Raw genomic sequence first — 24912 nt, 5'->3', positions numbered from 1 at the left:
ACACCCAGGGGAGGGGCAGGAATGCTTCTAGAGGGAAGGGCATAGGTACTAGAAACCAGCAGATCCAAGGTCACGCCCAGGGATAGCTGATGTGGGGAGTGGTGGGCAGGGGTGTGCTCACCCTTCCCTGGTAGGCAGTTCAGGTCTGGAAGAGCCAGGGAGGCAGGAAGTAACCAGTCAGGCCCAGAGTCTGAGTTTTAAGAATCCAGACCCAGAATTCTGGAGAATTGTTAAGGATTCAAGTCTGACAACAAACAATCTGGGCAAAAAAAAGTGTCTAGGCAAGAGACCAAGAAAACCTGACGCTAACTCAGGCTGCATAAAGCAGAGGCTGTTCTTAGGCTTCCTGTCCAAGACAGAACTAGGTGCAAGTGTTTAGGTTGGTCTGAATCCACAGGGGAGGGCAGGCGGGCCAGTGGACCATAGGGGGAGAACCAGAAGGTGTAGAGCAAGGGAGTCCCCGGCACACAAGTCTTGCACAGCTGTGTTTCCCAAGCTGACATTCCTCAGAACACTGTTCCTTACTGTGCTTCTGAGTGTGGTGGGAGGGGAGGCTGTGTGTTCAAGGATGGGAAATAGCAGATCAAATGAAGTTAAACAGGTTCCTTTATTTCAGGGGTCTCAGCACCTTTAATATGCAAATATGCATGTGAATTTCCAGGTGAGAGCTATTGAAAGCAGTTTTCCTAACGTTTTGAGCCCAGCCCCCCTTTTGTTTACCTTGACACATATATTAACATCTTCTGGAACACAGTTTGGAAACTCAGTCCAACCCTCCCTCAGTTGGGCCAATGGCCATACCTGGGACACTTTTCTGTTTCCCACACCCAGGCCCTGGTCTTTTCCCTCATCAAGAGTGTGCTGGGCCCTGGCTGGTGTCACTCAGCTGGCTAGGCATTGTTCCATTCACCGAAAGCTTGCCAGTTTGCCCTAGCTTGTTTGGCTCAGTGATTAGAGTGTCGTCCTGCAGACTGAAGTGTCCCGGGTTTGATTCTGGCCAAGGGCACCTACCTCGGTTGCAGGCTCGATCTCCGGCCCCTGTTGGGGAGCGTGCGGGAGGCAGCCAACGTGTCTCTCTCACGTAAGTGTCTCTCTCTCTCCTTTCCACTCTCTCTGAAAAGCAATGGAAAAAAATATCCTTGGGTGAGGATTCAAAATAAAAAAAGATTTGCCTGCTGCTAAAACCCCACATATACTCTAATAGAATAAATCATAGTCCCTTCCAATAATTTTTTAAAACAGAGCTTATTAACTAGAGGTGGCTGAGTTCCTCAGACCAGTTGGAAGCAGAGGAACTCATGGTGCCATCATAGCCTTGTGGGGACAGTATGATCCTTTTCAGGAGTTTTATTTTATACCACATTTGTTGGAAAATTGGCCTGATTCACTGCTGGAATCATCTGCTTTATGCTTTGGGGTTTTTCTCTACCCTGGACACTGGTTGTCATTTTGATGAAGTCCCATGATGTAATGAAAGTATAACTCTGGGCCAGTTACCTCTTCTCTGAGGCTTGGTTTTCTCCTCTGTAAAAAGGGGATGGTAACAGGGATGTAGAAATTTTAATTATTGTGCACCATAGTGTAAGCCCTCTGTCAGCTCTTATTGGTACTAGTTTTCTTTGTACAACCCTTTTCCCAATAACATTTATACTCCCAAATCAAATGCAGTCTGCTGTTACGACCGTCATAACAACACAATCTCTACTAACTCCTTGCCCTTTCCATAGTGTCCCCCTAACCCGCTGTCTCTGGCTCACCCACCCTCATTTCTTGCCCCCGATGCACACCATGCTCATTCATCTTTCCACCTAATGGAGCTTTCTCAGTCTCCACAACCCCTTCCGTTTGAGCCTCTAACTAAATCACCTCTCATCCTTCAGAGCACAGTTAAAGTCCCATGTCCTTTATGAAGGCTTCTGACCAAGTTAAATCCATATGAATCTCTTTTGAGTTCAAAAAGCTTCTATGGCGAGAACATGGACTGTAGCTTTCTCGGGATTTGATGGTTTCACTCATGGTGTGGCTGTGGGTGTCGTGCTAATGATACTGAACATTTTCCTACAGGTGAGGGACATGGTGTGCGAGCAATGTGTCTATACCACCACCAGGTTCAAGTAGGTGCTCGCATATATTTTAAAACTGTGGCTTTTTAGCACATATCTGGTGGGAATTTGGGGTCTGGCCTGTGTCCCTCCAGAGAGGACTTCTCTTTGTTCCTGTTGCCTGGTCTCCGGCTGGGGACCACTTTTTTGTGGTGGTGGTTTAATTTTTCAGACTGGGAGCTCCTGGATTACTCAGGTAGTGTAAATTCCAACCTCAAACCAAGCAAGGGAACTCATGGTTAGGAATTCTGTGACTTTTTGGTGTGGGAGCTATTGGAGGAATGGAAATTTGAGGGCAAAGGTGGGGGTGGGGGGATGAATTCTTGGATTTAGTGGGCTCTCTTTGTTGTTACACTGGGGTAAGCCAGGAGCACAAGGTGTGATGTGGCACTTCTTTAGGACGTGTGTAATTCTGTCACTAAGTTTTTCGGTCCTTAGAAAGAAGTGGAGCAGGTATGCTGTCCTCGTTGCACAGAAACAGAATTGAAGCTAGCAGAACACTGGGACCGGACCTAGGTCCCGTGGGCAAAGAGATAAGATGGTGAACCTTCATGGGAGGAGGGCAGTCAGTTTTCATCTGTACATTATTGCCTGGTTCCCACACCTGTCTCTGGACCTCTCTACCTCCCTGAGTCTGGACCCTATCTCAACTCTCCACAGAGTAGAAAATAACTCATTTTCACGTGTAGAGTATTGTAGAGTTATATACATTTATACACATTTATATACATTTATAAATGTATATACATTTATATACATTTCTTGTTTTCCAGTGGTGCTGAGGCAGGCAAAATGGGTCCTCTTAGTCTGCTTTTATAGCTGAGGTTGCTGAAAAACTGGGGTCAGGCTGGTGGTGGGGTTTGCTCTGAAGGCCACACATTCAAATGGTATATCTGGGGTTTTGACTCACATTTTTTGTCATCCCCAGCTATGGGATCAGAGAGATACATAAAATGCAGGTGACAACGGATTTGTTTGCTTTTTATTGAGATAAAATTTACAGGACATACAATCAGCCATTGTAAAGGGAACAGGCCAGTGGCATTTAGTGCAATCAAATGCTCTGCAACCACCATCTCTATTTTCAACACTTTCCATCATCTCCTCCTCTCTGGGTTTTTGTGCAGAATCAAAGGAGTAATTTGGGTAAGGCATCCAGCCAGGGCCTTGCCCCTCATGGTGGGGCTTGTGCTATCAGACTCTCTAGCTCTCTCTCAGCAACCTGGTGACATAGAAAGAGCAAGTCTTTCCAAATTTAGTCCCTTGAGAAAAATCAGGTTGAGGATATGTGAAGTATTCATGTCCCGATCTTTAAATTTTTTTAAAATGACATTTCTAAATTGCCCTCTCCCAGGAAGCTTTGCCAAGGGGAACTCTTCCTCGTCTTGAGAGCAGTCGGACACGTTTACCTGCCAATGCCCCTGCGCTGAACTGCACACTGTCACCGAGCTTCTTGTCTTTTGAAGGAGTGTGTCTTCTGGGCCAGGTACCTCACAGCCTCGGAGGCACCGCAGTGCTCTACGTTGTCCTGGGTGCAGAACAGGTGCACTGCAGGTATGTGCTGGATTGCACTGGGTGGTGGCCAGCCAGCTCCCAAGTTCTAGTCACCACCTGGTGATCAGTGTTCTCCCCACTTTTGAAATAGTAGGTTTGGTGACAGGACCTGTTCCTCTGGCCCTGGGCTGGAGCCTGACAGGGGTTGGTCTGGCTCTGGTCGCCATCACTTGGGCAGCTCTGGCTGCGCCAACACGAAAGGCTCTTGCTCCCACACCTGCATCGCACAGTGACGCAGGTGGAAGGCGAGAGCTTCAAGCAGGTTAACCAAGAGTAGAACAGCTTTGGCCTTTAAATTTGTCAATTCCAGGAGCATAGGCCCCAGGCCTCAATAAGTGATGATGGTCCCTTTGGCTTCTTATGTCACCAAGTGTTGAAGCAGGTGCTCTCTGTGGTGGTCAGGGGCTGCTGAGGTGGAGGGCTGGTGAGGAATGGTGTGGCCGGGGCATTTAGGATGAGCATCCACATGGCCGGTGGGCCTACTGGCTCTACTTTGGACTTTCCAGGTCCTTAGACTTTTTCTTCTGGAACCTTCTTATACATGCTATACATGCTAACGTCGTGCAAACGCCAACTAAAAAGCCACATATTGCTGCCAATGGCACAGCCCAGTTGATCGTCTCGACAGTTTTCTTGGTCTCGGTCTGTTGTTGTTGTTCTTTCTGCGGCTGGCTATTCTTCAGGGTGAAGAGGTAAGGGCTCTCCTGTGGAGGAGGAGAGGGTCAGGGGTTAGAGGCCTCTGCAAACCATCCATCTGCCCACCATAGGCTTGCTCTGTCCTGTCCTAGAGATGCTACCACAGCCTTGCACATGTTCCCAGCTTATCATCTGCAAAGCTCCTTCTTCTCCACTGTGCCCAGATCTCCTGGAGGACAGTAGCCAAAGTGGTCAACGCCCAGCTACAACCTCCTTGTGTGTCTCATCAGTATCTCTTTTCCCTGTCTCCCTGATTTTGAAAGATTGGGAACTGACAGGTAACCAGTGGAAGAGTCTTGGGAGCTGGCAGAGCCCCCAACTCTGGGTCACTACTGGACAAGTGTCCCCATCCTCCCATCCATGGGTGCCTGGGGAGCAGAGAAAGTCAGTGTGGAAGGACAGCTGGCTCTGCATATTATGCAACCAGAACTGAGAGGGGCCAGGAGAGGAGGTGTTTGGCTGGCCTCCCTGGATTCCTTCCTCCCTTTCAGCGAACACTAACTGAGTGCTTGCAGCATGGAGCCCTGTGCTGGGGGAGCTGTGAGAGGACCTGAGGGCTAAGATGTGACATCTCTCATTGCCCAGTTAGGAGATAAGATAAGACACCTTGAGAAACAATCACATCACAAAGGAGCCTGTCAGTGTCTTATGAGAGATATAAACAGGAGAGAGAGGCCAAGGCAGGTGTTTGAGAATCATAGGGTAAGATAACAGTATCCCAGATAGGGCCTGAAGGATATGAAAATTTTCTGTAGGTGGAGACAGGGGTTGAGCCCCCAGGAGGAGCAGAGCACAGACACAGGCAATCGTGGGGCTTGTCTGGGAAGCTGCTTCATTTTTAGGAGCAGAGAGTGTCTAAGACAATTGAATAGTGTCTAGGTGCCTTCCTTCAATGGGCAGAGGGAACCAGGGAAGGGTTTCAGGTAGTCTTGACAATACTAGAGTGACTTCGAGGTAGGCTTCTCAGTGTCTGGCAGTGATTATGCGATGGATGGCGAGGGAAGAGAGGAGAGCTGGGGAGCAAGTTCGGGACTTTGTCAGTGGTCCAGGTGAAGGCAGTAAGGGCCTGGGAAAGGCAGTGTTGCCTGGCCTGGGAGAGCTCCTCCGCCTTGTTTAAGACAGAGCATGACTCAGACCCCTCAGGGTAGAGGGTGACTCAGGTTCTGGCCAGTACTGTCTGCCTCCCCTGAGTGACTCTCCCCACTGCAGTCGGGACCTGTTGCTTTCTCCCTCCCCTCACCCAGGGCTGCCCACCCTCTGAGGAGCTGGAACTCCATCAGGGGCAATGAGGAGAGGTGAGATTTGAGAACAGTAGCAGTGAATGGCCAGCACGATGCCAAAGCCACCCTGGGGATTTTTGTATCTCCAGGTGGCTATATCGCCCCCACCCCCACCCCAGGCATCTGTTCCATAACGGACGGGTGGGGCCTTTACTCACAAGAGAGGGACACTTGAGTTTGGTTCGGCTGTAGGTGAAGTTGTTGGAGGTTGTCTTATTGCCCACTGGTTCCAGCTGGGGAGAGAAGAAGGAAACCCTGACTCCCTCCAAAGCTCTGGCTCACACCAGACTCCCTCCCTTTGCAAGGCTGAAACCAGCAAAGAGGCAAGACCCACAGCAGATATCAGCAGCTCCGGGGCCAGAGCTGGACCTGGCTCTCGCTCACTGAGTGGCAGGTCCATCAGAGCAGGGTGGGCCCTGAGTCTGTGTCCTGTGTTTACTGACGCCCAAGAGAGACTGACTAGTCCAGAGGTGACAGCAAGTGGAGGTCAGGGCCCAAACCTCCATTTCCTGCTTCCCCTGTGGGTGGCTGTGATCACAGACACTTTGCATTTCCAGTTTGTCAAATGGCGATGGTCATATTTACCAACTTTTTAAAGTACATGGGGCTAGTCAATTTCAGGAAAACTTCGAAGACACATTGGTTACCATGACACCATTACTACACTCGGCTTGTCAACCTTAAGAAATTGGGTTTTCTCACTTGAGCATCTTTGTATGTTTTTCCCATAGATAAAAAGATTTACTTGAACCATTCCTGGGAGCAATTGTGGTTCAGAGAGGTTCTTTGATACTTTTGATACTGGGACCCTTTGAGAATGAGCTGGAAGCTGCTGTACCCCCTCCTCCCAGCATCTTTAGCCAGTGGCCTGTCCCCTGATTTGTGGACAGCTCCAAGAAGGATGAACACCTATTCAGACTGTCCTGAGCATCTGGCCTCCATCATCGTTATCATCTGTGTCCTTGCCTATTCCTGACCTCATCAGTTCCTCACCCCCTAGGTACTATCTACGAGGTAAGTGAAACTACTCTGTGCCAGCTAATGACCACAGCTGGCTCATGATCCTGTTTTTTATTGATTTAAAGCCTTTATACCTGTTCCTTAGTAACATGGTTAGAAAAGGAAGGGCTGCTCTGACCCTGGGAGAGAAGCCATGGTGACTGGACAGAGCACAGTGGGCACATCAGCTGGGGCCCTGGCTCTGCTGATAAAGACCTGTATGAGGCTAGGCTGGCTCCCTGAAGTGTCCCAAGGTTAAGGGCGGGGCATTAAACCCTGTCCTGACAACGCCTGAGCAGGAGGCCAATTACATATGCAAGGCCAATTACATATGTTTCTATTTAGCACTATTGTAACAGAAACACTTAGTGACACATGGATGCTAAAGGCCAGGTTGGTTGGTTCCCAATGATATTCCAGGCACCAGAAACTAAGTGGTGCAGAGGAACATACTGATCATTTGGGTTTGATGATTGTATGAGTTTCTCCCTTTTTAGTGATTCCTTGCTATCAGAGCATAACCTACTCTGTCTGCCATCTTTTAACTGCCCTCCCCTTGATCCCACATCCCCTCCAGCGACCCCTGCCATTACTTCTCATAGTCTAGGAAGAGTTGTTTGTAGTCACTGACTGTATTTCCTGGTCTCTCCTCTTCTCTGACATCCATTCCAACCAGTCTCCGGTCTCCTCATTTGACTGGAGCTCTGGTCAGAGTAAGAGTCACCAATGGCCTCTGTATTGCCAGGTCCAATGATCACTTATTATTATTATTATTTTTGTCTTTGTCTTGTTTGGCTTTTTTAGCAGCATTTGTTAAAGTTGATGCCTCCCTTTCAAACCACTCACTTCTCTGGCTCCCTGGAGAGAGTGCTCTCCTTGTTTCCCTCCTCCCCTCCCCCATCTTTCTGAGGCCAAACACACAAATGAAAAGCCAAATGACAGGACTGGGCCAGGGTACAGTGGGGTTGGGTGGGCCCCTAGACTGCCCACCCAAGGCTTCCTGTGGAAACTGGCACCAGAGTTGAGTTGGTGAGGTGGGTAGGAGTCAGGAGCAGCAGGTTGGAAGGGCAGCCAGGGGAGAGGCAGACACAGTATGGGTGGTGCAGGAAATTTCACTCCTTATTAGATTGCCAAATACAAACCAGAGGGTGGCAGAGCAGCTGCCGAATAGGTTAACTGGGGTCAAGTCCCAGGAGGCCAGCTGTGCCTGGCCTTTCTTCTTTAGGGAGGGTGGGCCTTGGAAATTTGAAAGCAGGGTGTTACTTGGTCAGATTTTCATTTCTGCAGACTACTGTGGTTGTCCTGTGGTGAGTAAATCTCAGGCAATGGTTTCCAAACCCTGTATAATAGTCACCTGGGTGCCATCCCAGACTAAGTCAGAATTTCTGGGTACGAGGCGCAGAAATTTTTGTTTTCTTTTCAGTAAACTTTTTAAATGAAGCTCACATAGCTCACATACATATAGAAACAAGTACAAATCTTAAGTGAGCAGCTGATAATTATGATGAAGTGAATATACCCATGTAAGCAGCATTCAGCTCAAGGAACAGAATATTACCAGTATCCAGGGCCCCCTTGCCACCTTCTTCAGGATAATTCACCCCCAATAAGACCACATATGAATTTGCTTGTTTTTGAAATACATATATCACTGCATGTTGTTGAAGTTTGTTTCTCATTGTTGTAAGGTATTCCATTGTATGAATGTGTGTCAGTTTGTTTATCCATTTTCCTGTTGGTGGACATTTGGGGAGGTTCCCATTTGGGGATTATGAATAGTGCTGCTGTGACAAGTCTGCATCTTGTGGTGAACCCACATGTTCCTTTCTGATGGGAATATACCAAAGAGTGGAATTGTTGGGTCACAGGGAATCCATATGTTCAAAGTGGTTGCTGGCATAAACTGATTTTAAAAGTCTCCGGCTGATTCTACTCTACAGTTAGAGCTGAGAACTGCTGTTGTAAGGGCTGTAAGCTTGGAGACAGGGATGCCAATCAGGGGGCTGGGTTGTCACCCTGGGCCTGGGAAGATAGATGCAAATAGTAGTTGAGAGTGGGATTTGGCCAGGAGGGAGCAGCCAGCAGTGAAGGACTAGGCATCAGAAAAAAAGATGGAAAAACTTTCTAAGAAGACAAAAGACTAAAAAAGAAGAGAAAAACATTTCCTGGTACTGCTAATATTTCTGGCTTTGCAAGTCTCAGGAAGAAGCAGAAACTGTTAAGAGAGGAGGGGCAGGAGATGAAAAGTTTAAAGTGTGCTTGCTGCTGCAGTAGGGCACCCTGGGAGCATCAGCCAAAGCCTGCAGACACTATGTCATAGGACTCTAATTTTGAGACATGAATTCACTGGATACATATGTGCTTATCTGGTTGGGAGTGGGAAGGCCAGGTGGAGCTGTGTCCAGAACACTAGGCAATTAGACCTGGGTTCCAACCCCTGCTCTGCCACTAACTGGCTGTGTGATCCTGGGCAAATTGCTTCATGTCTCTGTGTTTTAGTTATAGAGCATTCTGGCTAAATGACCCCTCAGAGCCTATTATTTATTTTATATCGCTCTAGGGGTGAAATGCCAGTAAGAAAATACTCAAAAGTTGGCATTGTGCAATAGCTTTATATCTGAGATGGTTTAGGATGAAAACACTGGACTATATAATTATTTACCCAAGTTATATAGCATAGGATAAAATAGTCTTAGGTGATTTTAGTTCAGTTTTACTTTGCTTTTGTTGTTGCTTTTTAAATTTGAAGTATGGCTGGGACAATGATGGGTGGGGAGCCATGGGTAGCCTTGTAGCGCTATCAGGAGCGCTCTGTGGCAGTGTGTACTTTTTGTTTTCACATCTAAACCCCTTCCACTTGCCTTTATGTATAAAAAGCCTCTCACTTGGGTGAATGGGGAGGACCACTGAGCTGCTTTGGAAGAGGGGGCCAGAACTACATCCTTAATTCATGCAGAAAGAGACCAATGGGCTCTGTCATTTTTGAATCATCAAGTCCCAAGAGACTCCTGGCATTAGGCAGGCTCAGAATGCCACCAGATAGAAAGACCATACCCTGATGGAAATGCTGGGAAGGAAAGGCTATGGGCTTAGCATGCTGGGCCCTTCTTGGAATCTGGATCCCGCTGAGCTCCCCCTATGCACAGTAGTATAGGGGTAGCTCATTCTTGGGGTAAGGGGAAGGGTTTTAAAAGGAATGAAGCTACATGACTCAGCCACTGAAGGACAACTGGACTTTGATTCATTTCTTTCGTAGATTTTTGTTTTAGACTATACAAACTTGGATTTAAAAAAACCCACTGTGTGGAGGTTGGGTGGGAGGGAACTTGAGAATGTTTTGATTGAGTTTCAGAGTCCTGGGCTTAGAGTATGATGAAAGGGTTAGGAGTGGGCAGAATGTGACGTCAACAGGGGGAAAACAAAGGTAGAGGAAGGCTGAGTCTGCGAAGGAGGCGGCCCAGGGTGAAACCTGCTTACAGCTGTTCTGAGGAGAGGAGATGGCGTAGCTAAGGAGAAAGTCAATATTGTGAGTCAGCCGGGTAAGATAGTGGACCTCCTGGATGAGCTGACAGGTGTGGGGATGTTTGCACAGCGCTGGTTGGCAGGGACACCATGGGCCTAAGCTGCAGTAAAAGAGCAGGTGTGCAGACTGTTTAGTCACCATGGGAGAAATGAGGGAAAATGCACGTGGGGGCGGGGATTGGGTTACCCACTGAGACTAGATCAAAAGAAGCCAGTGGATTGGAAAGGCATTTCATTGCTCTGTGCAAGAGGATACAGCTATTGGGGTGGCAAGCTCTGCAAATATAGCTGATTATCCAGGAGTGAGGAGCCAGGCATAGGGTGCAGAGGGAAGGCCAGGGGTACCTGTGGCCCCTGAGCCAATATGTTCATTGCATAAGGTCCCCTTTACCACCTTAAGAAAGGGTGAGACTAGGTGGCAGCCTGGGAAAACAGGCTGGGTGGCTCTTTTCTTTTTGCCATTTTAAGAAATAATAGTCGGGAATGCGTTGAGACTGGAGTGATGGGGCTGACATTTGCTGAATGTTAATTACTGTGCTGGGTGCTGGTCACACATCACCTCAGATTTCTGAGATCTGTGTCATTTTCACTGTTTTTACAGGTGTTGATACAGATGGCCAGAAAGAGACCATTTGCCCAAGGTCACACGTCAGGGGGCTGAAGATGCTATTTTCATCCAGCCTATCTGGTTTCAAAATGATCCCCCCACGTACTGGGGCATTACTGAAAGGACCAGATCTGTCAGGACAAACAAGGTGCTCTGCCCTGTGGAGCCCTGGGGAGGACGGCGCCCCATCAGCCAGCAGGCTTTTGTCGCCCACATCCCGGGGCTGCCCTCTGCCGCGAGCCGGCCAGGCCTCGGGCGCTCACCATGTTGTTCCAGAGCGCGATGGCCATCTCCGCGTGGCCACGTTCTGAGAAGTGGAAACAGTCTTCGGAGAAGAAGGTGAGGTCAGCTGCTTCTCTCTGTGACCAAAGGCAAGGGGATTAGCTTCCTGGGACAAGGGCACCGCTACCTAGCAGGTGACCTGCGCAGTTCTCCTTTCACCTCTGCTCACAACTGGCCCAGATATTGATGGAGACATCCCCCAATTTTTGAATTTTAATTTTTTTAAACAGACATGAATCATAGCCACCCACAGCCCATCTTTTTCCTTCAGCATCTCTGCCCGAGTAGTTGAACAAGAATAACATTTGTAGGAAGATTTCCATTCCATCCCAGTGCAGCACATAGCAGGGCCAGGCCTCAGAAGCACGGTCAAGGCTGACTTTCCCCTTTTCTTTCCAAATGCACCTGGGTTCCCCTCATACTCCAAAAATGGGGGGAGGGGAAGCAGAAAAAGCCACTTCTTAGGAGCCCTCAGAGAGGGAGGGTTAAAAAAAGCCCACATAGAGAAGAAAAGACATGGTTTAAGATATGGCCCCTTCACACGTGCCTCCCAGAAATGCCCGCAGCTTACGTGGTTCAGGGGGACGATAGTGTTTCTGAAGAAAGGCTGCACGACCACCGCGAAGTCCTCACGCTCCAGGTAATGCTGCTGGTTAGAGAGCTGGAAGATGCCGTTCTGTGGACGGGGAGAGAGGCCGCTCAGCCCTCCTGGCTGGGACAGACAGCTTCTAGTCCTGCTGCCTCGGGTGGGTCATGATGGAGGTCAACCCATCCCAGACAAAGGGGACTGAAAGGGGCTGCTCCAGGGTGCAGGCAGGACTACCACCCAATTGCACTCTGAAGTCTCTGCAAGGCTGGGTCTGGGCTGCTGAGCAGACTGCTTGGGCCAAAGGCCTCCCCTGTGCTCACTGCACGAAGAGGTGAATTAGAACACGGGCTCTAGTTCAAATGGGGAGCATTTCAATGCCAGCTCCCCTAAATACTTGTGAACTTGGGAGGGGGGATGAGCACCCATAGTCTTTGGATTTAAGTGCCAAAACGTGGACTCTAAAAGAGACAGACTAGATGTGCTTCTTCTTAAGGAGCTTCTACTCCAGCTGGGAAAGTGAGATGAGACGTGAGAAAACCACGAGAAGCAGGCGGGGTGAGGGAAGCACGGGCGGAAGGTGATGTGGGGAGATGTCCGAGGGTGAGGTTTGCTCAGGGGAAGCAGCTTAGAGGAGGTGAGACAGCCTTTCCTGAGCATGAGATGGGTAAGCCGCAGGAAGGCTCAGAGTGGGCGTGTCAGCGGAGGGGACAATAGTCAGGTGGGGCTAAGCCTTATGTTCTTAAGAAGGGAGAGAGACCAACAAGCAGTGAACACTACCCCTCCCTCCTCTGGGTAGGCGATGGCGGCCATCACATGACATCTACTCTGGCTGCTGGGTGCTGCTCGCCTGCCCGGGGCAGACCCGGGCTGGGAGGGGGGAGTTCTCTCAGCTTCCCTCCTGAGATTCTCACTCCCTTCCCCTCGCCAGCCTGGTGCTCAGTTCACCTGGGTACATATTTCAGGGGCTGCGATCTCCCTTCAGGGAGCAGCCTTGTTCTCAGGAAAGCCCTGCTGAACACACACTGGACTTTGGAGTCCTTGCTCTGGAGTAAAGGTGCCTCCACCTGGGGCAGGAAGAGGAGGGGCGCAGGTTTACCTGAAAGTCCTTGTTCACTTTCTTCAGTTCTAGCAGCTCTGGGGAGTTCTCGGGGGAGTTTCTGAAGCAAGTGCACTCGCTCCTGTAAGGCAAGGAGTCCTATGCTATGGAGAAGCTCCTTGGGGGCAGCCTGGCTCTGGACTCTTGGGAGGCTGACCCCCCTACCCAGAGGAAGCTGCTTCTCACAGGGGCCTGGACCCTGGGATGCCTCACATGGGAAGGTGATGACACATAGGTGCCTCCATAATATAGTCTTGTTGACTCATGGACCCAGGTCACAGAACCAAACCTAAGGTCACAAGGTCCAGCAGGTACTTGGAGTTTGAGAGAGAAGGTGGAAGAGTTGGCACCCGAGGCCTGGGTCTCTGTGTAGACAGGCTGCCCATTCCCCATACTATCTGACTGCTCCATCCCAAGCTTGTGGCTTCTGGGGTTTGTCCAGGGAATGACCAGGTAGGCAGGGGGCTGGAGTTGGGGAAAGACTGCCATGATGGCTCAGTCTTTCTCTGTCATGTTCCTGAGGCCTCCCTTTTCTACCTCCAGCTGCTTGGGAGTCTCTCTCAGGGCTCCAGAGTAGGGAATCACTTGAGAAGCTAGGGTGGGTCAGTCAGCTTCAGATACCTTGACAAGGTGAAATGTAAGACCAACAGATGCTCGAGGAGCCTGTCATAGCCCCTAGCCATGGGCTGCTCCACCTGGGGGACTAGGTTCCTATCAAGAATGGGACCTAGCTTGTCATCTTCCCAGCAAACCCATTTGACCCCAGATAGGACCCCTCAACCCCCTACAGAGTCTCCTCCCCAGATAGCAAAACTCTGGGAGACCCTCTGGCTGGCCTCAGAAATTGGCAACTTCCTGCCAGGGTCACAGCTGAGCTTTAAATAAATTCTAGCCCCCAACAGAAATTCTCATCTTTCACTGGCTTTCAAGGACAGTCATATCAAAGACATTATAAAACCTACTATTTCCCGAGAGCCTGCCCCACAGTGGCCAAGTACTTGACATGCATTTCCTCTAGACCTCCCATCCACTTGGCAAGGAGATTTTACAGGTGAGGAGTAAAAGGTACAGAGACAGTTAGGTAGTTTGGGCAAGGTCCCACAGCTCCTAAATGGCAGAGCCAGGATCTGAGGCCAGATCTAGCCCATTGCCCTCTGCTGTCTCTCAAACATGGGACAACTCGCTGGAGTTGGAGTTTGGGATCATCGACAATGTCAGGAGGCTTTAAGGATCATTGGGTCTGTCTGTCTCACTTTACAGAAAAGCAAACTGGGGTCCAGAGGAATGAAGTGACTTGCATCCAGTAGGCACTCAACAATGTAGAGCCTTTCCAAAGGATTTCCCAAGTGCCTGGCTAGTTGCCCTCTACCTAGGACTGTCTGCTCTGCCTACAATGGTCTCATCATTGGCATTTGTGAGCCCTGCTTCCCCAACGTGCCCTCACCCTGGGACCAGGACCATGTACTTACTGAGCTCCCAGCGGCATTCTACATCTCCCTCCTAGGCCCTGGTGCAGGCCGGTCAGCTCCATGACCTCCACCACATTGATGAAAACCCTTGGAAGCTGTGGGGAGCAGAGAGATGGGCCTCATTAGTCTCCAGGCAGTGTGTGTGTGTGGGGGGGGGGGGGGGCAGAGCACTAATTACTGCTGGACTGAGCCTAAGGGATCATCTATAAGTCAATATCCCCCCTCCCCAATTTTACCAATAAAGAAATTGAGGCCCAGAAAGGAAACATGACTTGTATTAATCTCATTGAATCTTCTCTATTCGCCCCACTTTCTACACTGAGAAACTGAGACACAGAGAAGTCACTTCCTAAAGTCACATTGCTAATAAGCCATAGCACCTGGCTGCAAACAAGGCCAATAGGCTCCAGAGACAAGCTCTTTGCCACCAACAATACAGTCTGATCCAGTTTCCCCGTAGAGGAGGTCACAGCCACATCCTCCATCCGTCCCTGTGCCTGCTCACGGCGGGCTCTGCTCAGCGTGCATCTCAGGAACACAACTTGCCTAGATGCGCCCTGGGAGCAGCCCAGTGAGCGAGCAGACAGGCAGATTACCGGCAGCAACTGGGACCTAGGACATGCGGCTGCTCTTTCCTACCTGCTCATAGAAGATGTCCAGGGCCTGTTGGATGTGCTGAACATATTCCATGACTGAGTAGTTCTTCTGTGAAGAAAGAAGGGGTTCTCCTCAGCCCCACTCTCAGAGGAGGAGAGTGGTCTGTTCCCAGCATAGGAGGGCCCTGGGGGCCTGGGATGGTGGCAGAGGGGCTTTGAGGGCACTGGACGGGCTGGGAAACACAGTCCTTGTTGCTGGTGGAGAGGCTCTTGTAAGAAGTCTTCCCTAGACCCCTAGTAGATGCCATGAATCATCCCTACCTCACCCTGCTTCATGGTATCTCAAACCCAGAGGCAGCCCCTGACAGTGCTGGGCCCCACCATTCCTCTAGACCCATACGTCACCTTCTCCAACCATGGTGGTGCCCCTGATGGCCATGCTGGCCCCACTGGCCCCCTAACTCCTACAGTCCCCTGTGACTCAGCTCGAGGGGCTCCTCCTCTGACCCATCTTCTAACTGGAGGCTGGTTTAGCCCCTTCCTAATTAGTCCTGAGGGTGGCAGTCAGGTCCTTTCCACACAAAAAATGTTCTTAGGACTATAAACCTGCTTACATGGGGGACAGGCATTCTGGGGCTAGTGGAGGCACTTTCCTATACTGTGTTCACAGGTGGCTCTGGGGATACTTCTGGATTCCTGGACTCCCTTGAGTCCAAGATGCAATGACATTTTAATCCCCATGAGACTGTGTTACTTCTGCCTCCAGGGTCTGCTCAGTGAGGCTGAGAACAGAGGGGAGGAGACCTGGAACAGCGAGCCCCTGTGAGGGGGAGGGGGGGATTCTCATCAAGCCTCCGGTGGCGTCTCTCTGAGACACAAGGAATGATAAATGCTCCCCCCCATCCCCCTGTGACTGTCAAACATTCTATCACGACCTCTGAGTAATGGCCGTTGTCCTTTTCTGGCCAAATAAAATACAGGACGTCCTCAACTTAGAACAAGATGTATTCCAAAAGTTACAACTTCCCAACGTTTGTACGTCTGGATGTGTTTCCCCACGGATACAACAGGACACAACATTAGAAACAGGGTGGGTTCCCAGGCTAGCTAGCTGAGGCTGGTTAACTCACGGTGTCCCTGAAGTGCAGCAAGCTATCCTATCGGGACTGGTTCAGTTTTATCCAGCCCCATTTATGACATTGTCCCAGTTCCTCCTGCACACCCTCCATCCCCAGGAAAAACCACCAACAAACAGGGCAGAGACTGCAAGCAGGTGAGGGGTGGGCCTCGCTACTTACCCACTGGCTCCAGAAAACAGTGTGTGTGTGCATGAGAGAGGCACCCCATCAGCAGTGCCTGAAGTGTGGGTGCTTCCAGACACTTCTGGAATCGGGAAACCAGTGAAGCTGGTCTCCCAGGGGCCTCTCAGCAGTAGGAAATGCCAGGCCTCACGGGGCAAGCGTGAGCCAGGGGCTGCCTGGGCAGACTTGGGCGCCTGGGAGAGCAGGCAGCCTGACTCCCCGAAAGGAGCTCAGGGCCCTGGGAACGGACAATGCTGCTGGCCAGCAACTCCGTTCTCAGGGCCCCGACGGGGCTGGTCAGGGGCCTACCGCTTTATAGCAGTGATGACACAAGTCATTGCTCCCAATAAAGAGTGTGATCAGCTTCCAGTCTTTCTCCAGGTTGATTTTCTGAGGGGAAAGAGAACCTAGGATTAGGGCTTGGTGGGGGGTACATTCAGGTGGCGCTTCCCAGGCCAGACAGCCCCACAAGTGTCTCTCACTCTCTCTGTATCACAATGGAGAGAAGATGCCTCACCCTCATCTTGGTGCTGGAGCAGGGAGCTCAAAATGTGTGTGTGTGTGTGTGTGTGCGCGTGCTCACACAGTGCAAGGGCTATTTCCCTTTGAAATCCTCTCTGGAAAGCTGCAGTCCCATGTGAAGGGTGTATTAACACACCCTGAAAATGTGATCTAAAGGACTTCAAAGGAGCCAAGGGCAAAAGATGCAGCTAGAAGCAAAGCCCCAGAGCTGCCTCTGGGAGAGCTCTCCAGGTGTGGGACCAGGGAGGGGACTGGAGGGGGAGCCCTGCATGGACTGAGAGGTGGGGTGGGGGCTGGGAGGCCCTCCAAGGAGCCTGCTTTCCACTCAGCCACCACCATAATAGGAGTCCTGCCAGGAGCTGAATTCCAAGGCATAAACACAAAGCATTAAAAAAAAAAAAAAAAAAAAAGTACTAGTGAGAAGGTTGAGAGGGACCAGGGAGGAGGGACTGGAATGAGGAGCCTATATTTAGACGCCAGCATTCATAATAGGGCTCTGCACAACCAGCCCGGGTGAAGTGAGAAGCTGCCAGAGGCTAGTCTCTCCATCCATCTCCATCTCTCTGCCCCATCTCTCCCCTCTGCTGCCGGCCCTGGGGATGAGGGTGCCCGAGCCGGGGCCAAGGGGACAGCGGAGAGGGGGCCTTTGTGGTAAGGCCTGCTTCTTGTGGCTCTTTTGGCCCCTCTTACAGACAAGCCCTGAGCAGCAGCTGCAGTGGGGCTTAGGGGCTCTGTTAGAGCCACTGTCCCCATCCCAGCCGGAGACCTGGGGGTCCTGTACTCACAGGGTCCATTTTCATTAGTTCCACTAGGGCCTTGGCCTGGGCGGGCATGTCCCTAGGCAGGAGAAGAGAAGGGGATTGTTAGAGCCGACTCAGGAGCAAGATCTCAAGCTGTAGGAGTTTGGCTGGCAAGGATGTGTTTCAGGAAGACTAATGCTATGTTAGGTTTATTCCTTCAAAATGTCCTGAAATATTTGATTCTCAAGAAATCTCAACCAAGTAATAATCAAAGGTCTGCCACGGACCTCAGAGTCACATGGATCAGGACCCTGCCAGGGGCTAACCTGCCTCCCACAGCCTTTCTGCAGGCCTGTGCTCCTGGGCCACTGGGGCGGCATCTGCTCAACCTTCCCATCAGGGAGGTTCCCTTACATTTCATCCAGCTCTTTCACTGCACGCTGAGTCTGTTCACTTCTTATTTGGCTGCCCGTTTTAAAAATAGCCTTTTGTGTATTTGAAAAAAAGCCACAGCCCTAAATTACCCCTCAGCTTTCTCCTTTCCGTGCTTCACGACTCCTTTAACCTTTACTTCTAAGTCCCGCTCTCTGTTCCTTTAGTCCTTTCATTTTTCTCTGTAATTACTCTGGATTCCTACACCGTTCTCCAGCTCCTCTTTCCCCGCTCCCATCAGAGCAGGATGGGGGGACGGAAACGGGCAGGGCTCCCTTCATCTCCCCGGCATCTGCCATGACTTAGGAAGCGAACAGTCTGGACGAGAGACCTGTGTCAGCGGAATCCTGCTCAGCAAGAAGGCTGAGCGGACTGATACCTGCAACGGCATGGGTGCATCTCAAAAGAATTTTGCTGGGTGCGAGCGGTTAGGCAAGAAGTGTACATAGTATCTGATTCCATTTACATAAAATTCTAGAAAATCAAGACTAATCTATAGCGACAGAAAGCAGGTCACTGTTTGCCTAGTGTGGGGTAGGGGAGAGAAAGGGGCAAGGGGGAGAGATTACAAAGGTGCACAGGGAAATTTTGGGGGGTGATGGATGTGTTTATCGTCTCGATTGCAGTGATGATTTTACAGGTATATGCATGCATAAAATGCATCAAATTGCAGACTTTTAATGAGAGTGTATTGCATGTCAGTTAAACCTTTTTTTTTTTTTTTTAAAGGTATGTATATGAGAAATTATGTCAGCAAAGAGATACAGCCGATAGAGGTTTCCTTGGAAGAAGTTATAGAAGCAGTTGCTGATATAGGATGGCCATTTAAAATCTGTGCATGCCCACAATGAGCCGGGCACACGGCCAAGCACACAAAACACCTTCCCTGCCCTCGCTTCTCATTGACACATCCAGGATCACACCCATGCACTACTGCTATTGATGGGTATCGGAAAGCTACAAAGAATGCCTGTCCTGGGCAAAGGTAACACAGAAGTACCTATAACCTTTTAATAGGTTCAGGATGTGATAGGGGAAATTCAGGGGTGATAAGCCCACTTCCTCCTCTCTTCCCAGCCCTGTTCCTCAGGCTCAGAGCAAGTCCCACCTCCACCTTCCCTTTGAGCTCATTTATCCGCGCTCCCTCTTTCCTTTTCTATCCCAGTGCAAAGAGCCCTGCTCTTGGAGTTATGGGACCCAAGTTCTCCTTTCAGCTCTGCTACAAACTTGCTGTATGAGCTCATCACCCAAGTTACCAAATCCTCCTAGGGCTGAATTTTTCTCACCTTTTAAATTATAAGGTTGGGCTAGGTGATTTCTGGGGTCCCTTCTGCAACTGCATCTGTGCTGGGACTGCCTAGCTGTGAGGACTACACTTTTCTGTTCTCTTGGTTGTACTCCAAAGTACAAAATCATTTCAGTCCGCAATGTTGCCATAAGCAACAGTTTTCCCCCAAAGTTATTTGTTGGTTTAGGCTCCTTAACTAGACAGCAAGCTCTTTGTAAGGAAGGAGTTCACCTTTTGACTCTTTTGTAACTTTTAGTAACCAACTCTGGGCTCAGCCCTTGGAAGGTGTTCAATGAATTCTTGCTTATTGGCTGACTGAAGGCAAGTTAGATGTTTAATACAAATTTGAAACTAAATACCCTAATATTGACAAACTTTTTTTTTGCATCCATATTATATACTGTTCTGAGTGCTTTCCAGGGATTATTACCTCTTAATCTTACCACAGCCCTGAGAAGTGGGAACTATTATTATCCTTATCAACAGATAATGAAACTAAGACTCAGACATGCTAAGTGACTTGCCCAAGGTCACTCAGGTAGCAAGTCTGGGAGCTGAAGTCTGGACACAGATGGCCTGACCCCAGATCCCATTGTCTTAGCTGCTCAGCTGTAGTATTTATCTTTCCAATGTGGTGAACAGATCCTTATCTATACGCATTAAACACAGAGTGCAGGTAAAGGAGAGACAATTCTCCAACCTTGCTTATTAAGTCAATGGCTTAGTCTCCTTTCCCCTAACATGGGATATCAGAGATACTAACAAGAAGCTGTGTGTCTGGGTTACTTCCCCCTGACACTGATTTGTTCGGGTGGAGGCATCGAGCAGCAATAAAATAGAAAAGACAGTAAGAGAAATGAAGCGAGAAAGGGGCTTAATGTCAACAGATTGAGGAATCACCCCCTGGCTAATGAAGCCTGGGCTGTAGAATAATAATGAATTAACAATGATGATGATGATGATCCTAATGACAGCAGTTAGATGTGGACATTAGGACCCCATGAAGCCCAGGTTTTTGCAAAAGAATTCGTTTTTGTGCTTAAGATGTTGAAAAACTGACATGGCTTCCTGTGGCTCTGAGCGTGGGGCCCTCCTTACCGAGTCTGAAAGGATCACTCCCTGTAAACACAATGAGTCAAGACAGTGTCGTTTCCTTGGTGATCTGAGTGCAGCAATCCTGCTGCAAAGCAAATACCCAGCACGCTCGGTGCAGAAAATCAATGACCTCTGCCAGGCATTTCAGCTTTAATTATCTGAGTTATTGTCAACAACAGAAATCTGAGTGAAAACAAACCAGGGCCATGCTGTTCCAGGGGCTGCACACTTAACTCCCTAATGTCAAAATAACAGCTTTTTCAGAATTCAGCACTGGAGGATCTGAGGCGAGGGGGAGAGAGGAAGGGTGGTCACGTGCTGAGTTCCCAAGCCCCTGAGAAGTGCCCTGAAGGGGTGACCTGAACCTCCGCTGGGCAGGGAGCTGGGGTCAGTGGGACAGTACTCAGGAGGGGAGGGTGGCATGCTTCCTGCTGCCCCAGGAGACAGCAGCCACACCCTGGGCAACACAAAGCCCTGATCAGCCAGGTCTGATCCTGGCTCTTTTGATAACTTTCCCTGATAAGCTTGGACCGTCTGGGAAACTTTTAAGCCTCGGTGTGTCCTCATGCTAGTGCCCATCTTGAAGGGTGTGAGGATTACATGAGATGACCCATGTGCAGGGCCAGCCTGGGGCCAGACACACAGAAGTGCTCCACGCACGGCAGTGATTACTGCTCATCTGAGGCCAGGCTCCCAGATCCCACCCTCCTCCCATTTCCCACCGTGACCTCCCAGCCCGTCCTCCCCCCCCCCCCCCCCCCCCCCCCGTACCCATGTCCACTTACTCAGCTTTGGCCCCTTCCACAGCGACATTCAATCCTGCTGTCTCCTTCTCTGTGCCGGTGGAGAACCCGATGATTTCAGGATTGAACATCTTGAGAATGTCTTTTAAGAGGGAGAAAGCAGACAGCACAGGTGAGTGGGAGATGGACGTGCAGTGTTGGGGCACAGGTAGAGGGCAGCACTGTTTGGGGTCTTTTCTGGGCTGGCTGACTTCCCTCCTTGCTGATAATCTTCTCTGCCACCGCTCAGGGGGCAGGCCCTGGCTCAGCGAGGGGCTGCTGTGGCCACAGTGATGGTGCCCCTTCATGTTGCTACTTACTGGGCAGTGTGGTGTGGTTCTCCAAGACCCCATCGCCTCCAATGCTGGGGAAGAGACACACATTTGTTCAAATCCCCCAACCTGCTGCTCCACGTGTCGTCATATTTCTGAGTCAGAAGCAGAGAGTCTGCTCCTGGTACGGGATTTCCATCGCCCTTAGGACCAGCACGAGCACCAGGGCCTCTCCTTGCATCTCAGTGCTAGGCCATGGCCTCGTCTTGGGAGGGCTGAGAGGAAACACCACTCGTGCCCTGTTGGGGGAGTGTCATCCATAGAAAATAAATGGAGAACATCCTCACCTCCAAGAGAGTCCCCTCCAGGACCCGAGCTTCTCATTGGGTTTGCTTGGGCAGGCTCCCACTGCTGTCTGCGAGAGGAAAAGAGAAAAAAGGCTGCAGAGCTTGGTTGGGCCCAGATGCAGGCTGAAGGCCCTGGGAAAGGTCCCTGTGCCCTTGTGTAGCAGCTGGGACCTGGATTTACCTTTTCTGAAAATAGTACCAGCTTTTCTCCAGGCCACTTAATCTTTGAGTTGTCCTGACTCCCCAATCCTCTACATATAACCATAACCAAGTCTTAGAACCAAGGTTCTTCCTTTCCAACCTCTCTAGCTCCCAACTCTTTCTTTTTGTTCCCTTTGCCATATTCTGAGGTGAGGCTGTCATCTTGTCACCATGGACAACACTTTGACCTCCTACCTGACCCCACGGTTTCCAGTGTCAGTTCCCTTCTCACCAGCTGTCTGCTTGCTCTTCTGATCACGCCTTTTCTTCACACTTCCCCTCGACTCTGACCTTTCAGTGCGTCTCCCTTACCCACAGGACCAAAGCCAAACCCCTTTACCAACTCCCTGAGTTCACCATAATCTGGTGTCCACTTTCCTTCCTTTGTTCACCCACTTCTGTTCTGTACACACAAACCCCCAGGTCTAAGCAAATTGATCTGAAACATGAAGGTCTTCAACTAGTGTTGAATTCATTCTCTAAGGCCTTTGTCACTTTTTGCCTCTCTATAAAACTTTCTCGAAATGCCCTCGTTCAAAAGAGAGAGAAATCCCTCTTTGAAACTTACATTAATAATATATACCATAAGTAGTAAAATGATGCAAAGATTTTTAAAAAATTAATAATATATCCCTCCTTAATAATCTTGCCTTATCCCCTCCTGGCCCCTGACCCACATATACACGCCAACAAAGCTAATCAGTGGTGAAGAGCCTGGTGTACATCCTTCCATAGCTTTCTCCACATTCATACCAACATTAAAACACATTCACACACCTATGGGGAAGTTGTTTGTTTTTACAGAAATGAACACCTGATTTTTAAAGTCCTGTATGGCATCTATATGACTATGTGGCTCCTTTTGTGTTTCTCATTTTCCCAGCTGAACACATTTCTTGAGGACTATGACTATGTCCTATACTTCTTTCCCCTCAGGATTGCTGGCAGAATGTCTTGTGCACAGCAGTAGCTAAATAGTTGGCTAATATGATTCACTTAGTAAAGCATCTATGTGCAGGAATTGGGCTCCCTCTTCCCCAAAGAACACATCTTTAGATGGGGTGAGGGGTGCTGGGCAATGTGTGGGTAAGACCCACCACTCTGTGAGTCAAGTAGATGGAGATGAGTTTCCTGATAAAGGCAGGTAGACTTGGATGAGTACCACAGCACACAGACAAAATGCTTGGGGACAGTGGGGGAAGGGAGGTAGGTAACTTCTACCTGGGGATAGAGGTGGTGCTTGAGTGGGACTGTGGAAGGGCGGGAGGGGGGCTTTCTAGATTGCCTGGTGATGTCTTGTGGCAGCCTGGCTGTGTTTCAGTGCCTGATACAGGTAGGTTCTCACCAGTGTCAGCTAAATGCAGAGCCAGTACAGAGGAAGAGTTGGTTCTGCATGGGGTTTGGCTAGTGCTCATGTCTGGCCAGTTCAGTACTTACAGTTAGTGAGTCACCCAGGGCAGCCACCACTTTGATGTCTGATGGTCGGAGCTCATGGACTAGGATAGACAGGTAAAAAGATGGATGGTCAGGGGAGGCCTTTCTTTTAAAGCATAAACTTGACTAGAAGTCTGAGATTCTGCTGTAGTCCCACAGGTCCCCATTTGCAGCCTAGGGCTTTAGCAACTTTGCCTCTTACATCTGTTTTGAGCAGGGGTGGGGAACGTCCTGCCCATGGGCCATATACAGCCAGTGAAATCATTTGGTCTGGCCCTGCCAAGGCCTCACCAAAGAGCAGCAGTTCCAGCCATCACATTAGGGGTGACTTAATTAAATGTTTGACCAAATATAGCAGGCTAATTTTTGAGCTGATAATTTTTGTATGCCCGAGAATGATGTTATAAATATCCAAAAGGCCCTTGGCAGGAAAAGGCAGAGATGACCCAAATCCCTGACTGTCCCTACCTCCCAGGGCAGGGAGGCCTGAGGGACTGCCATTGGGATTAAGTGGACATGAGAAGTGTGCTTTGTGGAGAGGCCTTGGGGCCCAGCAGGGGTTGCAGGCCAGCTATTTGTGGTTGTACCAGTTGTAGGTCTGCATTGCATGGAAATCAGCAAGGCCTGCTCAAGGATCCAAGGTGTGTTTGTAGGGTCTCCTGCCACCCGGACACTTAGCAAAGCCCTTAACTGAAGAGGGGATGGCGTTTTTCACTCACCGGAGGTGGGAACCGTGGACAAATTATTTGCCACACACAGGAAGTCACTGCCCCAGTTCTACATCAACAGGAGGAAAGACACATGCTCAACACTCACTGTGCAGGGAAGTTAGCTACAGCCCAGGAACTAGCTAAGTAACTTTTGGTGGAGGCTAGAACTATGTCACTGTAGGGGATCGTGTGAGGGTAAGACCTCTTCGTTATAGATGGACTACAATGGAAATTAGGAGAAAATGGGTGTCTGCCCTTCCCTATGCACAAAACACATACCGGTGGGTACACACATGACACTCACACAGTCTTTCCCATCTCCACTATCTACACTCTTAAATGGAGCTGGCAGTCCTACCAAAGCAGGGGGGGAACAGTGCAGTCATTCATGCTACAGGTGGTCTCCCAGAGGACACAGACTTGGATGCCTAATGAGAGATTACAGCTGGGTTTTGGTATTGTTTTTGACATTAAGCTAATGGACACTAATTACAATGCTAGGATATTAGTTAGAATATTTTTAGGAGAGGAACATGAAATTTTTACAATTGCTTAATTCCTGGTTTCTGCATATTTTCTCTGTATGTGAGTATATCTTTTTGGATATTTAACTTAATAGCCAACCAAGTCCTTGTATGTGTTAAAATTAATACCTGTAACCCTGATACTTTTCGTCAAATTCCTTCATGTCTAAAATACGGAGCACTTTGCTCTGACCGGGTAGCTCAGTTGGTTAGAGCGGCATCCTGATAGGCCAAGATTGTGGGTTTGATCCCCAGTCAGGGCACATACAAGCAGCAACCAATGAATGCATAAAAAGTGGAACAACAAATCAATCTCTCTCTCTCTCCCCCTTCTCCTCTCTCTCAAAAATCAGAAATGACCGGTACCAGCAAGCTGGGGGAGAAACAGAAGCTCTTTCCCAGAGTTGCAAACACCTGCATATCCCCAAGATGGCCTGAGGGACAAGCCCAGTGCTGAGTGCCCAGTAGGGGG

At 49.6% G+C, this 24912-nt stretch overlaps 1 protein-coding gene across 1 annotated transcript in view; it reads right to left on the bottom strand.

Annotated features, from left to right (window-relative positions):
- Positions 1 to 3073: 3073 nt before the first annotated feature.
- Positions 3074 to 24912, bottom strand: part of PLB1 (phospholipase B1) — a gene marked incomplete at its 5' end in the record, with an annotated part of 105219 nt that continues 83380 nt past the window's right edge. The window contains 15 exons of the mRNA XM_081155860.1: positions 3074 to 4360; positions 5791 to 5865; positions 11024 to 11119; positions 11614 to 11718; positions 12728 to 12809; positions 14197 to 14291; positions 14836 to 14901; positions 16403 to 16483; positions 16576 to 16718; positions 17397 to 17452; positions 20956 to 21055; positions 21273 to 21316; positions 21572 to 21639; positions 23210 to 23268; positions 23926 to 23983. Coding sequence (XP_081011986.1) covers positions 4145 to 4360; positions 5791 to 5865; positions 11024 to 11119; positions 11614 to 11718; positions 12728 to 12809; positions 14197 to 14291; positions 14836 to 14901; positions 16403 to 16483; positions 16576 to 16718; positions 17397 to 17452; positions 20956 to 21055; positions 21273 to 21316; positions 21572 to 21639; positions 23210 to 23268; positions 23926 to 23983 — 1344 coding nt within the window. The 3' untranslated portion in view covers positions 3074 to 4144. The remainder of the gene's footprint in view (positions 4361 to 5790; positions 5866 to 11023; positions 11120 to 11613; positions 11719 to 12727; positions 12810 to 14196; positions 14292 to 14835; positions 14902 to 16402; positions 16484 to 16575; positions 16719 to 17396; positions 17453 to 20955; positions 21056 to 21272; positions 21317 to 21571; positions 21640 to 23209; positions 23269 to 23925; positions 23984 to 24912) is intronic.

Source organism: Miniopterus schreibersii (genome assembly GCF_964146895.1).
Source record: "Miniopterus schreibersii genome assembly, chromosome: 13".
Classification (NCBI taxonomy): Eukaryota; Metazoa; Chordata; class Mammalia; order Chiroptera; family Miniopteridae; genus Miniopterus; species Miniopterus schreibersii.
Note: the sequence above shows the minus strand (reverse complement) of the source record. Positions and strands in the feature narration are given on the sequence as shown.